This window comes from Rhodnius prolixus, unplaced genomic scaffold (genome assembly GCF_049639745.1).
Source record: "Rhodnius prolixus isolate KJV_2025 unplaced genomic scaffold, Rpr scaffold_2, whole genome shotgun sequence".
NCBI classification, from domain to species: domain Eukaryota; kingdom Metazoa; phylum Arthropoda; class Insecta; order Hemiptera; family Reduviidae; genus Rhodnius; species Rhodnius prolixus.
Window position 1 is genome coordinate 31,744,566 of NW_027411592.1, and position 17,141 is coordinate 31,761,706.

Below are 17,141 nucleotides of genomic sequence, written 5' to 3' on the forward strand. Positions count from 1 at the left end.
TCTGCTTTATTCTGCTGTGAATTGTTCTGCTTACATAGACACAAATCAATGCAAAAAATAAAAATACTTTTCAGACTCAAACGGTTACTTCTGGTGGGAATTTAAAATCGACAATCTCTTTTCTTGCAATCGAATGTTTTCTAGCTTTTAATTTGTTTTCTTTAGTTGAGTTTTCTAAAATTAAAAAGCCCAAGTAACAAATCTTGATCATTGCACCGCTCACCCGTCATCAATCACTGAATTTGAATTTTAGAAATTTCCCTCGATCTAATTAACGTACATTAATATTTGATGAAATTAATTGAACATCCACAACTGAAGGCGAGAAATATGATTATGAATTTATTAAAAGAGATTTTAAAAAAACAGCTGTATTTTTCCACGGTTTGATTTGTAATACAGCAAAAGTGGTCCAGGTGATTTTATTATGCACACATGGCTAAGCTTAAAGGAGCTTAAAAACATTTAGTCTCCTGCTCTTGTTGAGTTGGGAATAGATTGGGAAATTTATGCCTTTTCTAAAGAGTTAACACCTTGTTTTTCAAACGGAAAAAGTAATGAGTATTCAGTAAACCCACAGGAATACATTATGAATACCAGGAGCTCTGAAATATCAGGAGAAATGGGTTTAGAAAACTAATGGTGAGTTTTTTTACTTTATTATGAAAAAAAGAGAAGCTTTTTGAATTAATGTTTTGAAGCCACTAACATCCTGAAAACTATGGATTTGGAATTAGCACGGATTATTTATTTACTTTATGCCTAAATTATGTATTATTTATCACTTTAGAAAGAACAGTCTAATTATAGAAGTGATTGTTGTTTCATTTTACTGTTAAACTAGGATGAACTTTAAGATTTAGCTTGAAAATTTAATTTGAACTTAAATTTTTCAAAAGAATTAAAAAAAAAGAAGATATTTTTTAGTTTATTCTTAAAGGTCTTATTAATAAAAGAATTCTTTCTATTTAGAGTTGACTTGGCTTGGGTTTGTTAAAAATTCACACAAATAAATTATTTTTCGACTCATAAAAAAGAATAAAGTTATATTTTTTGCTGTTTCATCGACATTTTAGTTCGTGCATGCTATTCGTTACTTTCTAAGGCAGTGGTTTCCAAACTATCCGTACCGTCTTCTTGTTTACAAATTTATGTATTTTTTTTTTTTTATAAGAATGAATAAGAATGGATTGGCTCTTCAAAGAAGGAAAGATCGAAAAAGTTTTGTAAAGTTCATCTTCATAATATTACACCTACTTTAGGAATTTAATTTTTTACATATTAGGCTGTTTAAAATTCTAATTAATATATTAGGTTGGAACTCTTCATTTTGTGAATAACAGCGTTCCCTGCAGATTAATGAGTTGCAATTATATTATGAAATACGTTTTCGAAAACCTATTGGCTTGAAGTTCCTCTTCAACAGTTTTTATTGCTTACTTTCCCTGTTGAGACTATGTTAAAAGTTTGTTCATGCTACTGAGACATCCATAAGATTTTGGCATTCTTATTTCTTCAATAGTTTTTATTTCTTCAAAGAATTGAAAAGATGTACTGTACTGAAATTATTTCTGACTAAAGGCCGATGGGCAAAAATAAATAAATAATAAGTTTATTAGTAGAATTAATTTTGCCGCTTCACTGTTTGTTTCAGGTGAGTATCCCACATTTATTATTTATAAAATCTAGAAGAAGAAAAAGAAGAAATATAGACGAGCAAAGAACGCACGTAGTGAGTACATACATTCAACATCACTTTGTTGTAAATTATTCAACAGAATTCAGTTATCAGAGAAGGATGTGCAATGCGGAGGAGGTTTTCCGCTTCATTGTGTTATCTTTAGCTATTTTTTATTGCGTACATAAAGTGGCTGCCGCCTGTTTTCATCCGTTTGAAATACGAGCGTGTCATCCTTGTTTTCCTTTCTGCTTTATTTAGTAATTTATAAACATAAACTGAAACGTAATACTGACTCTGTTTTCTTATTTCTTTCTTTATTTATATACCTCTTTCTTTTGTCTTTATTACATTTGCATGAAGTAGATCTTCGATTTGAATTACGTATACCTACAATTAAATAATATTTGTTCCAGCATCAAGCAATAAAGTTGACGTCAATAATATGATTTTCATGATATTAATAAAACAAGTAATCTTATGCCATTTTGAATATTAATGACATTAAAGCTCTTCCAGAACCACTCTACACTTTCACTGAGAAAGTGTCGAACAAAACTGCCTTGACGTTAATCTCTTCTCTTGAAAGACAGAAATTACAGAAAAACTCGTTTTGGTAAGTCACACATATCCGGTGTACTGACATGCTTCCTAAAGTCCCATAAATGTTAGAACAATATGTAAAAAGACCTATTTGTATAAACTGCTATTTCTTTTTGACGTGAATACGTCTTTAAATTTGAATCATATGGTGGCAATCCAAAAAATCTAATGATAACAAAATCGGGGAATACAGTTTGGCATTATAGTTTCGAATCTATCGTCTACATCCAAAATTAAATTAGACCACTGGATAGCTAAAGGATCAAAGAATTTATTACGATAAGTGAGGACTGTGACGCATCGCGCGCGGTGGAGGGGGAAGCGCCGCCATTTTGAGATAATTTTGCTGCGTATCGAGATTTGCAATTAGTATAACTTTTGACTCAGAGAAGCTACGATGTTCGTTTAAGTTTTAATCGTTAGCTGTCGTCTCAATCTATCGATTGAGTATAAAACATTAGTGTGAAATAGTGACAGTGAATATAATAAGGTGTTAGAATAAAAAAATATTATCAAAAGTATATGATGTCGGCCTATACGCGTCGAAAAGCCAAAACTAATACAGAGATCGTATACGGTTGGAAAGGGCTTCTCAAGAACAATCGAATGGTAAAAGTCGCAAAGCCGGTGGAGTCGCCATATATTGCAACATCAATAGCTTCACTGATTGTCATAGAGTTAACATTGACATTTCGGAAATTTATTTGGAAATGAAAGACGCAAAAGCTGGTGATGTCTGTCTAGTAAACGAAAAAGGCCAATGGCAACTTCAAATTCGTACTCGGGTGTGTGTATATATCCATTCGGGCACAGCGTTAGCAGAAATTAAACTCTTTATGTTACGATCGTTGTTAAAATATTCCAAAAACATCTCTAAAATTATACCTGATTACGAGCCTGATCTTACTACACCAATTATGGTAGTTGGAGACTTTAATGTTGATGTCTCACAAAACCGCTCATTGCCCGACTTCATGCTCAGCGAGTTCAATTTGTCTTATATTGAAACTTCTCCAACAACGTTAGGTAATACCTATATTGGTTTACCAGTAATCTCAATGTATCTAGTATGCCATTTGTATCGTACTTTTCGTATCACAGACCAATAATTAATAAAGTTATATTGTAATACAGTAATTATTTGTTTCCTTGATTTCATCCTAAATACATAAATAAAAATATTTTATATAAAAAATATAACCCGTTACGTAAACGTATTCACGTACAACACACGGCCGTATCCATGACACAGCCACAGTAGAGCTTTTTTTTTTTATCTCAGGTTGACTCAAATTGAAATTTGTTGGTGATCATTTGATACAATCCCAGGATTTTCTCTTATCTGCGTGGTAAGAGAAAGCAAGAAGATAAATATGAACTTCTAAAAAATTATTTACTTGAAAATACTATATTTTTAAATTAATTTAGCACAATAAATAGCAGAATGTCCACTGTTTTGGGACTACCTCGTTGAAGACCGTAGACTACAAATCGATAAAACTTTATTATCACTTTCCTCTCAAAAATAAATACATAGACTATGAAAATAAACGAAATGGCTTCTTTTTGTTTTGTAAAACTTTTCCTAAACGATTTCATGTTTTCAGCGTTGAAAATTTAAAAAAGAAAATAACACTGTTATTAAGTGTTGACGGAACGTTCAGACAAAATAGCTTCTTCACTGTAATACTAGATGAAGACTGTTCAATAATCGTTTAAAATTTATTAGATTGCATCTCTTTTGCCCTTTGGCAGTGTTTTGCATAATTTGTTCTAAATTAATCTGTAAGAGAATAAGTCTTGTAACAACTAGATTCATCGGTCACTAAAATGTGTATATAATCGAAGTTCTGAGCGTTGCTTTAGTCTGGAAATCATTATGATTGTATGATTATGAAACTATTTAGAGGTTTATCACTTTTTAATCATTAGACCACCAAGATATTCAGTATGTGAGGCATCCTCGACTCCCCATTATACGAGGTGTGGCTGTTAAATACCGAGACTATTGCTATAAAACATTTTATTTTAAATTTATACATATTTAGTTATTATCACCTTCAATATACACCCCTCCCCTATCCCTACAACGCTCCATGCGAATTTACCATTGTTCGAAACAGTGCTGGAAGTCTTTTTCTGCGAGCACCTGCATGACGCGTGCCGCTTTCTCTTTCACAGCTTCAACGGACTGAAATCGTGTTCCTTTTAATGCAGGTTTGACTTTGGGGGAACAGATAAAAGTCACGTGGGGCCAGGTCAGGCGAATAAGGCGGATGGCCTAAAACTGGGATGTTGTACTTGGCTAGAAACGTCTTGACAGACAATGCTGTGTGAGCCGGCACGTTGTCTTGTTGGAGAACCCGTGACTTGTTCTTCCACAAATCGGGTGGTTTTTTCCTTACTCTTTCCCGGAGTTGAGCAAGCACCTCACGGTAGTAATGTTGATTAATTATAATCGATATTTTCATCTGGACGTGGAACGGCAACTCGGGCGGTCATCATTTCCGACGTCTTCTAGGCCATCTTGGAAACGCTTGAACCTCTCAAAACTCGCGCACGTGATAAAAATTCATCGCCATAAACTTCTTTTAATAAAAGATAAGTTTCAGGGGCGGTTTTACCCAGTTTCATGTGGAATTTCACAATTCGTTGCTCTACTGCACGTGTAGTATCATGTTTTCGGCAAAACGAAACTAACACCTCTTATACGGTCAGACTGATTTCTCTATAAACACGTGAGGCGTTGCAATCGAAAGAGAATGCTTTACGCTGCACAGCTGTCAGTCGTTAGGATTTGGCGCATGCATAGCTCTTCTGTAGCAGCATCAGTCTCGTTATTTAATCGTATTTGACATATTTAATTATTATTTTATATTTTATTCTTACTCTTTAATTCACAAGAGTAAACTAAAATTATTACCAATTAATCACATCCTCGATACCGTAACTTTAGATAAAGTATTATAAATGTTGGTAAGCAACATTTAGACACACATGAAGAGGCATGAAGACACATGAAGCTCGTATTTATTACAGAGTAATATTAGGTTGTAAGAACAATGAAGCAATTTCATTTTGCATTTAACTTCAATTACTTTTTCTTCATGTGATTTGCTAAACACTTAAGTGCAAATTAGCCATTATACTAGGGTCGTTTGAAAAGTCCGTGCAAAGTCAGAGAGATAGCACTACTGGCGCGTATCGAGGTTATGTTTAGTTAGTAGCATCTCTTGGAAGAACACACACCAAGTTTCAGCCAGATCCGTCTATTTCTTTGTGTTTGGCATTCGTTTGAATCGAGGAAGTCGAGTGATTTTCAAAAAATGGACGAAAAAGAATTTCGTGTGTTGATTAAACACTACTTTATGAAAGGCAAAACGCCTCAGGAGACTAAAGAGAAGCTTGATAAACATTATGGTGACTCTGCACCTTCGATTAGAACAGTTTATAAGTGGTTTCAAAATTTTCGGAGTGGCCATATGGGCACAAGTGACGCTGTACGTTCTGGACGCCCTGTTGAGGTTACTGCTCCAGAAATCATTGATAAAATCCATGATATGGTGATGGATGACAGAAGAGTGAAAGTGCGTGAGATTGCTAGTGCTGTGGGCATCTCGAATGAACGGATACATAATATTTTGCATCAACATTTGGACATGACAAAGCTATCCGCAAGATGGGTGCCGCGATTGCTCACGCTTGACCAAAAACGAAATCGTGTAAGGACGGTTTGCAGCTGTTCCAGAAGAATCCGCAGGACTTTAAGCGTCGTTTCGTCACTGTGGATGAAACATGGATACATCACTACACTCCTGAGACCAAAGAACAATCTAAACAATGGGTTACCAAGGGGGAATCTGCGCCAAAAAAGGCGAAGACCGTTCCTTCGGCCGGAAAGATTATGGCGACTGTCTTTTGGGATTCGCAAGGAATAATCCTCATCGACTATCTGGAAAAGGGTAAAACTATTACAGGTGCATATTATTCATCGTTATTGGACCGTTTGAAAACCGAGCTGCAAGAAAAACGCCCACGATTGGCCCACAAAAAAGTCCTTTTCCATCACGACAACGCACCAGCTCACACCTCAGCAGTTGTGGTCGCAAAATTAATGGAAATAGGGTTCCAACTCGTTTCACATCCCCCCTATTCTCCAGACTTGGCTCCCTCGGACTACTATTTGTTCCCCAATATGAAGAAATGGCTGGCGTGAAATAGATTTTATTCTAACGAGGAGGTGATTGCAGAAACGAATGGCTATTTTTCAGACTTGGACAAATCCTATTATTCGGAAGGGATCAACAAACTAGAGCAGCGTTGGACAAAGTGTATAAGCCTAAAAGGAGACTATGTTGAAAAATAAAAAAGGTTTACCCCAAAAAATTAAGTAGTTTTTATTTTTGCACGGACTTTTCAAACGACCCTCGTAAGTCTGGTAAATTTTTTGGACCCTGAAGAAGGTAATAAATTTACCGAAACGTTGGTTTGAAGAAACAAAATTTGTTTGTGAATTTATTGACCGCACCTCAATATTCCCCAAAATTATCAATTAACAACGGTCGAAAACCAAAACTACCATTTCTTGTTATAGTTAAAGAATAATAAACTTTTTTATTATTATTATTTCTTAATCTCAAACCGAGTTAGATTTTAATTTTTTGCCAAAGTGCATGTTTGAAGAATATTTCTTGATCAGCAATTGCAGAATGATTTGTAACTAAAACTTTTGAAATAAGAATCTTTGCCTAGTGTTATCTACAATTCTGTTTTTGTTAGATTGGCATATTTCAATTTTTGCACGGTCTTTGAAATTAATGGTTAATAATAATTGTGTTCATTACAGCTGAGCATGTTGAATAGTTTAATTGAATTTTGCTTATTATTCTTTTGTTTGAAATTCCAGTAGACGCTGTTTTTCTCTTTCTAGTAACGGAGCACAAAATGGCCGGAGGATCGATACGAAAGTATTGTTTAGATGCTAAGACAAAAGCCTTCTTAAGTTTAGAAAACACCTCCTTAAAAGGAAAACCTGTTTCTTTTCTCACAGCAAGAGAATATACTTTTCCATTTTTTATCATGAAATCCCTCATGAATTTTAGATAACATTTTATAAGGCATGTCATTGACGTCTGGAGGCTATTTCAGTGAACTGTCAGCCTCTGGATAGAGTACTGTCGTTAAAGGCAACACTGACCATCATTTGGCAGTGACCTGTAAGAAGCTTCTTGAAAGGAAAAAAATCTATGCCCAGTAGCTGGGTAGGAACCGGGTATTTCTTCGCTAATTGCTGATCAAATCCTATTCCGCTAGTGCTTTTCAATCCATTTCCTTCTTGTTCTGGACACTTAGCTGAATGGCACATGCTATTGTCCCATTAAGCTTCTACATACTGTATCGTCCAGCAAGCAACGTGCACCTGGCGGCAAATCTTTTAAATCAAAAAAGGCATTTAAATGAGCAGCTACTCTTCAAATTCCTGTTTATTAATATCCCAACGCTCTTAAATGATGCCATTTATTTTAAATGGCGCACTTCCGCACAAGCCATTGCCATCAAACTCTAGCTTGAAGCAATCTATTTTATAGAAGAAATCCTTCGATATTTGATTTGAAATGATTCAAGTCCATACTTAACCAAAAGCACCATAGAAGGCAGCACCTCTCCACTTACCCAGTAATGGATGCAAATGTTGTACGAGGTGTGGCTATTAAATAACGAGACAGATGCTGCTACAGAAGAAGAATCCTAACGACCGACAGCTGTGCAGCGTAAAGCCTTCTCTTTCGATTGCAGCGTCTCACGTGTTTGTAGAGAAATCCGTCTGACTGGATCAGTCGTTTGTGTAAGAAGTGTTTCGTTTTGCCGAAAACATGATACTACACTAATATCTAAAGTTACGGTATCGAGGATGTGATTAATTGGTAATAATGTTTTAGTTTACTCTTGTGAATTAAAGAGTAAGAATAAAATATAAAATAATAATTAAATATGTCAAATACGATTAAATAACGAGACTGATGCTGCTACAGAAGAGCTATGCATGCGCCAAATCCTAACGACCGACAGCTGTGCAGCGTAAAGCATTCTCTTTCGATTGCAGCGCCTCACGTGTTTATAGAGAAATCAGTCTGACCGGAACCGCCGTTTGTGTGTGTAAGAGGTGTTAGTTTCGTTTTGCCGAAAACATGATACTACACATGTTGTAGAGCAACGAATTGTCGTGAAATTTCACATGAAACTGGGTAAAACCGCTACTGAAACTTATCTTTTATTAAAAGAAGTTTATGGCGATGAATGGTAATCACGTGCGCGAGTTTTGAGAGATTCAAGCGTTTCCAAGATGGCCTAGAAGACGTTGGAAATAATGACCGCCCGAGTTGCCGTTCCACGTCCAGATGAAAATATCGATTATAATTAATCAACATTACTACCGTGAGGTGCTTGCTCAACTCCGGGAAAGAGTAAGGAAAAAACCACCCGATTTGTGGAAGAACAAGTCACGGGTTCTCCAACAAGACAACTTGCCGGCTCACACAGCATTGTCTGTCAAGACGTTTCTAGCCAAGTACAACATCCCAGTTTTAGGCCATCCGCCTTATTCGCCTGACCTGGCCCCACGTGACTTTTATCTGTTCCCCCAAAGTCAAACCTGCATTAAAAGGAACACGATTTCAGTCCGTTGAAGCTGTGAAAGAGAAAGCGGCACGCGTCGTGCAGGAGCTCACACAAAAGACTTCCAGCACGGTTTCGAACAATGGCAAATTCGCATTAGAGCGTTTTAGGGTTAGGGGAGGGGTGTATATTGAAGGTGATAATAACTAAATATGTATAAATTTAAAATAAAATGTTTTACAGCAATAGTCTCGTTATTTAATAGCCACACCTCGTATTTGCAAGTTTTCACAACCCAATATTTTTCAGATAATTTGCCAAATTAAGTAAAATCGTAGCATTAATGATTTGCATACTTATACAGTACTCCCATTTATCAACCTTATCAACTTGCAAGTCGAAAATGCACCCAAAAGAGCACTTGTTGACTTGATTGCTGCTTTTGCAACTTAGTCACATGTGGAAGTTTGCTTCCATGTTGTTTCCGTAAAGTTTTGCCATAACTTTGGATTTAGGATCCAGTCTGATCAGACATATTCCATCTACTAAAAACAGTTAAATTATGAACATGGAAGGATAGCTAAAGTTAGTAACTAAGGTATACTCGTTTGGGGTCCGAATAATTTTATAAACCTAATCATTTGTATCTGTGGGAATTTATTTTCCTTATCAGATTAAGAATTTCTTAATGGACATTACATTACTTTAATTGTTGGATAGTAATGATATTTCTTTAAATTACGGAGCTTAACTAAATATTTTTAATCGAAATAATTAAAAGAAAGCAATAGGGAAATTTCTATTGAAAAAGTTAGTTAATGGGACTTACTGATTCATGATGAAAGGTAACCATGAAGAGGTTACATCCAATATGTTCCCGCACATCCTTGCTTGTTTAATTGGACAATCGTTACGAGAAATAAGTGTTCAAATGATGCAGACCCAACATAATCGTAATTATAGAGGTAACCATAACTTTATCAGCTAAACAAAACGGAACGGTTAAAACTTTTCTGTTCAACTTATAACATCCTGCTTTATCAAACAATTTACACGAGTTGTTAAGGCTGTTATTCAGGTTCAATCCTATTAATTTTCCTTTCTCAGGGCTAAAATCTCGAAACTCGCATCCTTTATCATCATTTCTTAGTAGTCCATTTACTTCTAACGGGAGAGATGACCCAATCCATTAGTGGTGGCTAAAACTAGGCGTAATGTTTAAGAAAAACGGACTTATTTGTGCAATTTAATCCCATTTAATGCAGAACATAAATAAGTTTGAAATATTTGTTTGCATACTAAGTAGATCCTGAAGAATCGACGATGAAATAACAATTTTAAGGGTACATATTGTGTGTTGAACACAGCATTTTTGCAATTTGTTTTGATCAAGAGATCGGAGGTTCTAATAACAGCTCTGGCTATTTTTTTTTTTTTTTCTCGGCGCATCGACGTCTGTCAATCAACCGAATTACAATGAAGCTCTTCATTGATAGGCCAATAATCTGAATCCTGTAGGCAGCAACTGTTGTCATAACATACTGTCCTTGCAATCTGGTGTTGGTTCTCGTAACCACAGATGCTCATCTTAGAGCTGAATAATGAAAGACCACATCATAAGGGTGGACCTCTCCTTCATTGCATTCAGGTGATGGATGACAGAAGAGTGAAGGTGCGTGAGATTGCTAGTGCTGTGGGCATCTCGAATGAACGCATACATAATATTTTGCATCAACATTTGGACATGACAAAGCTATCCGCAAGATGGGTGCCGCGATTGCTCACGCTTGACCAAAAACGAAATCGTGTAAGGACGGTTTGCAGCTGTTCCAGAAGAATCCGCAGGACTTTAGGCGTCGTTTCGTCACTGTGGATGAAACATGGATACATCACTACACTCCTGAGACCAAAGAACAATCTAAACAATGGGTTACCAAGGGGGAATCTGCGCCAAAAAAGGCGAAGACCGTTCCTTCGGCCGGAAAGATTATGGCGACTGTCTTTTGGGATTCGCAAGGAATAATCCTCATCGACTATCTGGAAAAGGGTAAAAATATTACAGGTGCATATTATTCATCGTTATTGGACCGTTTGAAAACCGAGCTGCAAGAAAAACGCCCACGATTGGCCCACAAAAATGTCCTTTTCCATCACTACAACGCACCAGCTCACACCTCAGCAGTTGTGGTCGCAAAATTAATGGAAATAGGGTTCCAACTCGTTTCACATCCCCCCTATTCTCCAGACTTGGCTCCCTCGGACTACTATTTGTTCCCCAATATGAAGAAATGGCTGGCGGGAAAAAGATTTTATTCAAACGAGGAGGTGATTGCAGAAACGAATGGCTATTTTTCAGACTTGGACAAATCCTATTATTCGGAAGGGATCAACAAACTAGAGCAGCGTTGAACGAAGTGTATAAGCCTAAAAGGAGACTATGTTGAAAAATAAAAAAGGTTTACCCCAAAAAATTAAGTAGTTTTTATGTTTGCACGGACTTTTCAAACGACCCTCGTAGTCTCTTGCAGAGTTATCCGCACTCTATAGACTCCTTAGATCGAGTCTACCGATGTATGATTCTAAACAAATCTGATTAATTTCTTACCTAAGAAAATGCCAAGCGATGAAGAAAAAGTTAACAATAGTTTTGGTTATTTTTGGAGAAATCTTTTTTATGTCTGTTACTTGTCATTTTGAAAAGAATGGTCTTTAAAATGACGTCTTTTGGAAGAATAAAGGTCAGTTTAATTACGAGAATAGCCATATAAAGTTTTAGCACGTAGATTCCAGAATGTCTAGAATAAATTTCTTTCGTGAAATTAGTTCAAACCTTTTAACATTTTATCCTATCTAGGACCACCCACTGTCGGACAGATGCATTCAAATAAGGATAGGAAAGGAGACGAGCGAAATTCACCCTTTACTATATTCCACTTCTCTGGTCGCTACAGTTGTGTGTACTTTAAGATATAGAAGCACTACATGAGACCATTTACAATTTTCTCAAGCGGACCCTTATTTTCCAGGTACTCCTGGATGGAAAAGTACTCTTGTTTGTCTGTCGGTCTTATTAAAATATGCATTCAGAAAGTATACTTCGCCCCGATGCGATGTGAGGATGAATATATTTCAACATTTATATTCACTACTGAATAAATAAGATGTCTGAATTTTTAGTGGTCTTAAATTGGAGTGTAGATCAATATTACGATGAACAAGAGCAATTGAAATATTGAAATATTCGTACGCATTTTTTTGTCGCTTTAATAAACAAAAATCTTTTAAAGAAATTTTCTCGAATGTAATCGAGTTTTATTTTTGCCATTTTTCTCAGGTCAATTGTAAATACAGCAAAACTAATATTTCCTAATTGTAAAAGCCTAAATGCTGAATGAACAGTATAAACAAAAGAATGACCGAATTTCGAGGTAATAAATTTGACGCTGAACGTTTGCATTAAGCCATCTTGTTCGATTGTAAACAGTCGCTACGAGAAAATTAAATTAGACTGGTTTTATTATAAAATGGAAACTCTTTTTGCATTTATTTATTTTTTCTGTAGTATTATTTTTTGTATTCAATAAACAATAAAATGGAAGAAGGGTGTTTATTTTATTTGCACTTTATTTTCAGCCTTATTTTATTGTGGTAATATGACTCTGAAATTCAGGTCGCTTTATTACTTTATGACCCATAGAATTTGTGCATTTTCCTTAGTTTTTACTTGTTGCTTCAGTTTCTCTTGAACCTGGAATGCATAGCCTGGGGGCTTTTCCACTTGGAACGTTATTGATTCGTATAATTATACGGAGATGGCATAGTTAAATTTACGTTACTGGTAATTATCGAATTGACTTTTTTGTAGTCTTCATTCATTATTACGACGCTAATAATAGCATAATTTTGGGAAATAGTATGTTGCTTTATAACATTAGTATAATACACTCGCCTTTATTTTCGTTTAAACTTCCACTAACTGAAAATGAAGAATTACTGCCTTTTGATTTTGAATCGTTCAGATTGCCAGGCAGTGTTGGAAGCGCTGAATTCAATTTTCTGTCGATGTTAGGATATTTTAGAATACTAGAAGAACGGGCTGCTAGAAATGATATTCTTTTGGTTTGTGTGCCAGATCATAATAGGTTTAAGAATAACAAAGAGGTTGTTGATAGGCTGACAAAATCAACCCATTTAAGGCCTACGTTATCTTGTTTATAAAAACACTAACACTAACGTTACACAGGGAAGGGATTAGCTATGAGGTTAGCATACTGGACTCCCACGCGGAGGTCCCGGGTTCGAATCCAGCAGCTGACCCTTAGATTTTCTCTTCCTAGGAGCTTCTTACAGCTCACTGTCCGGTGATGGACAGTGTTGTCTGTAACGAGAGAACACTGTCCGGAGGCCGGCAGTGCACTGAAAAAAGCTCCGGGCGCCAATAACCTTAGATGTTGACGCGCCTTAAATCATAAAAATAATAATAACGTTACAGGACACTACTGAAAACTATTCTGATATTCCCCTGCAAAAATTTGGATAGCAGCTAGCAAACCACTGACAAAACCATTAAGACGTTACTGTGGGTTTACTATTATTTACTACCAATTCGAATCAAAAAAATACAGAACACCACAAAAACTCTTTATTTTTATATTTTATTACAATTAGCAACGTGGTACTGGCACTTTTAGCAGTACCAACGTTATCTACATGAATCACATATATATCTTGTTTCATACCGCCTAGCCGACTAGAAGGTTACATTTTTTAATCAAAATAAGATTCAGGCGGTCCCCCACATCACTCCCCCTTCAGTAACACCGTTACGAAGCATAATGGGCCTCCAGGTAACGGGAAGGGAACCTGACAGTTCGACCGGAACGGGTTGTGGTCCTATCTGGAACTTCTTCGGCCGTCTCCGGTGAAGTGTTGGATGCTGGATAATTGTTTGGGAAATCCTCGACTTCGGGGCCTGCCAAAATGTAAGTCGGTTTAAGCCTATCTATAGAGATGTTATTTTTTACTCCTTTGATAAGCAGTGTATAATATTTGTTTGTTCTGGCTTTAACCGGGTATGGTCCTTCGTATGGTTTATCGAGGGACGCTTTTAGACGATCCACTCTTACGAAGACATGGGTTGAAGTGTTTAGATCTTTGTGCACAAACGTTGTTTCTCGATTTTTCCTTGTGTGCTGAACTGGTTTTAAATTGTTCATGGTTTGACGAAGGCGTGAAATAAAGAGTGTTTTATCCGCTATATTTGAAGGCTCGGTAAAGAAATCACCTGGTATCCTAATTGTCATTCCGTATACCATTTCGGCTATTGAACAGCTGGCATCTACGTTGAGCGTAGTTCTTAGTCCTAAAAGGATTGCAGGTAATTCTTCCGTCCATTTCTCATGGCAGTGTGCACGTATGCTTGCTTTCAAAGTCCTGTGGAACCTTTCTATTTTGCCATTCGCCTGTGGATGATAGGCTGTTGCTCTAATAATACTAGTTCCGCAAATTTTGAACGAGCGTCACGTCTATCGTGTGGACGCCCTCTGGAAAATTTTTGTTCCATCTCCTCAATCCTGGTAAGGAGGTCTTGAAGAGTTAATGTGGAAGGAGCTCTATGAGAAGTTACTGCAGAAACCGAATCATGTTTAGGTTTAAAACACTTATTAGTTTCGATCAGTTCGACCGATTTTTGCTCCCACAATATATCTGCTAGGGTGCACATTTTGTCTATATCATCGTCTACGATTGTGACCATAACTCTCATGGTCGAGGGTAGTTTATCAAGCCACAGAGTTTGCATGAAACGATCCGCGACATCAGCTTCGGCCATTGATTTCATTTTTCGCCATAACTGGCTTGGCTTCATCTCTCCAAGTTCCAGCTCCCGCAATCGACGCATTTGCCGGCCTTCGCCCTCTTTATATATTGCTATAAGTCGTTTTTTTAGCCAGGGAATATTTTCTGGCTTCGTCCATAGTTACCAAATTCCATATGTTTTCAACTACATTTCTTTCCAGTTGGGAAAGTAGGTAGTCAAACTTGGCCAATTCTTGTGTAATTCCAGCTTGGCGGAATTGTGCTTCGATCTGGCCAAACCAAATATCTGGTTTTTCAAACCAGAATGGTGGTAATTTTACGGCAATCTTATCGACACATGCAGGGGGTTCTGTTTCTGATTTGAATTCTGGCATTGACGTTGCGCCATCCAGTTTTTGTTTTTCTTCTCCAGTTATGGTTTTAAGATTGTAAAATATAATAAAAAACCGGAATAAAAAAATAAGGTACTTTTCCGTTAGCCGGGCGCAAGCGAAAAACAGTATTGGGTAAAACTGTTTTCTTTACAATTCTTAAATATTTGTTTAAAGTTGAACTTGTTTTGCTTACTATTAATTAATATTTGTTTATAGTTGAACGTTTTCGACTTTTTTCCGTTGACTTGGCTCGCGTTTGGTTCACAATTGGCGACATTTGCGCCCGGCTAACGGAAAAGTACCAAAAATAATTTACCTTAATAAAACGAGAAATGTCCTTAACACTAAAATAAACACAGAAAACAAACTTAATTTATAGAAAAAATAGTATTTACAATAGTTTTTTTTTATACACTTCACATATAATGTTTTTTATTTTTTTTTACTTAAAAGATATAGTTTATTATTTTATTTTATTATTTTTTTTATACTTTTTATTAGGTCCAATCCGGGGTCACTAATTGTGCCGTTATATCACGTCGGGGTCACCAATTGTGGGTTTACTATTATTTACTACCAATTCGAATCACAAAAAATACAGAACACCACAAAAACTCTTTATTTTTATATTTTATTACAATTAGCAACGTGGTACTGGCACTTTTAGCAGTACCAACGTTATCTACATGAATCACACATATATCTTGTTTCATACCGCCTAGCCGACTAGAAGGTTACATTTTTTAATCAAAATAAGATTCAGGCGGTCCCCCACAGTTACAAGTTTAAGGTGATGTACTTGAAAAGAATCCACAACTTATGACTTTAATACATCAAACAGGTTTAGAAATACTTTTTTTTAAAAAGTATTAATTTTGGGAAACCAAGCATGCTAATTATCATGCTGTATACGATTAAAAGGAAAGATTAAGAATGTATTATTAAAAAATTTGAATATCTGGTTGAAAAAAAGAGCAGTTGAAAAAAACATTATTAAAAAGGATTAGATATTAGTTTCAAAATTCAATTTTGGGATCAAAGAATGCTAATTTTGGATCTATATTTGGATAAAATAAAAAGATAAAACAGCGAACTTTAAAAACTAGTCTGTCCTGCATGAGGTAGTGTTTATATTGACTAAAGCGGGAGAAGAATTGATGAGTGATACCAAGAAACCAGGGGTGGCCAACAAGTCGATCGCGATCGACCAGGCCAGTTTTGGTCGATCGTCGATCGCTCGTAATGTCTAGGTTTGAATTCCGTGTACCATGGACTTTGAAGCGATTGTAGAATCGCCATTTTCATACTTGAAGTTAACGAAGACTAAACAACGTTCTGTCCTGACTGATTCCCATACTGAAGACTCATTATCATCATCTTTGTCAGGATATACTACACCTAATTATGATTCCTTGGTTAGAGACATGCAAACTCAGTCTTCCCATTAATGTTAAGACAACAAAGTAAATTCTAAGTCTATCTGTTCTAATTTATTTATCTATCTAATTCTAATTCTAATTTATCTGTAGCTACTTTGAATTAATAAATATTGTTAATAATTATCCATGTTCTTTTAATTCCCCTGGTTGTGAGTTTTTTGGCCCTTTAAATAATTATTGTTGTTGTTTTTTACGTAGGTAGATAAGCCGTATATCTATATTTCAGTACGAGGTGTACTCAGCGAGCTATTGATAGATTAGCAAAACGTAAGTCATATTATTCTTTCATGATCAATTTTCCTGGCCCAAAAAAAAACGCGAAAGTGAAATATTGAAATCAAATTATCAGCCATACTGAGCATTTTTATAACAACTTTTTCATATTTACGAACACATAGTACAACTTATAAATTGCAGTTGATAAAAAAATTAAGTTGCATTTTAAGTTAGTAAAAATCTATCTTGAAAAAGAGTCGGAAAATCGTATATTTTAGGTCCCGCATGTACGGAATGCTGCTATCAAAAGTTGGGTCTGGAAATGTATTTTCTTCATGAGCCAATATCTCGAAAACTTAATAAGTGATTTAAAAAATAATATATTTTACTTATCTACCC

General features: G+C 35.9%; 1 protein-coding gene and 1 long non-coding RNA gene across 3 annotated transcripts; one reads left to right on the top strand and one right to left on the bottom strand.

Moving 5' to 3' along the window:
* Positions 1-274: 274 nt before the first annotated feature.
* LOC141449491 (uncharacterized) lies at positions 275-12,496 on the top strand. 2 transcript variants are annotated; one of them, XR_012455551.1, is made up of 5 exons: positions 275-642; positions 1,655-1,732; positions 2,095-2,294; positions 11,923-12,139; positions 12,231-12,496. It is a non-coding gene; the product is annotated as an uncharacterized lncRNA (long non-coding RNA). The 2 variants fall into 2 exon arrangements; XR_012455552.1 differs by lacking the exon at positions 2,095-2,294 and having other exon boundaries at positions 405-642.
* Positions 12,497-13,719: 1,223 nt separating this feature from the next.
* Positions 13,720-14,211, bottom strand: LOC141450202 (uncharacterized). The gene has a single exon (XM_074120355.1). The coding sequence runs from the start codon at positions 14,209-14,211 to the stop codon at positions 13,720-13,722; it is 492 nt and encodes a 163-aa protein (XP_073976456.1).
* Positions 14,212-17,141: the final 2,930 nt, after the last annotated feature.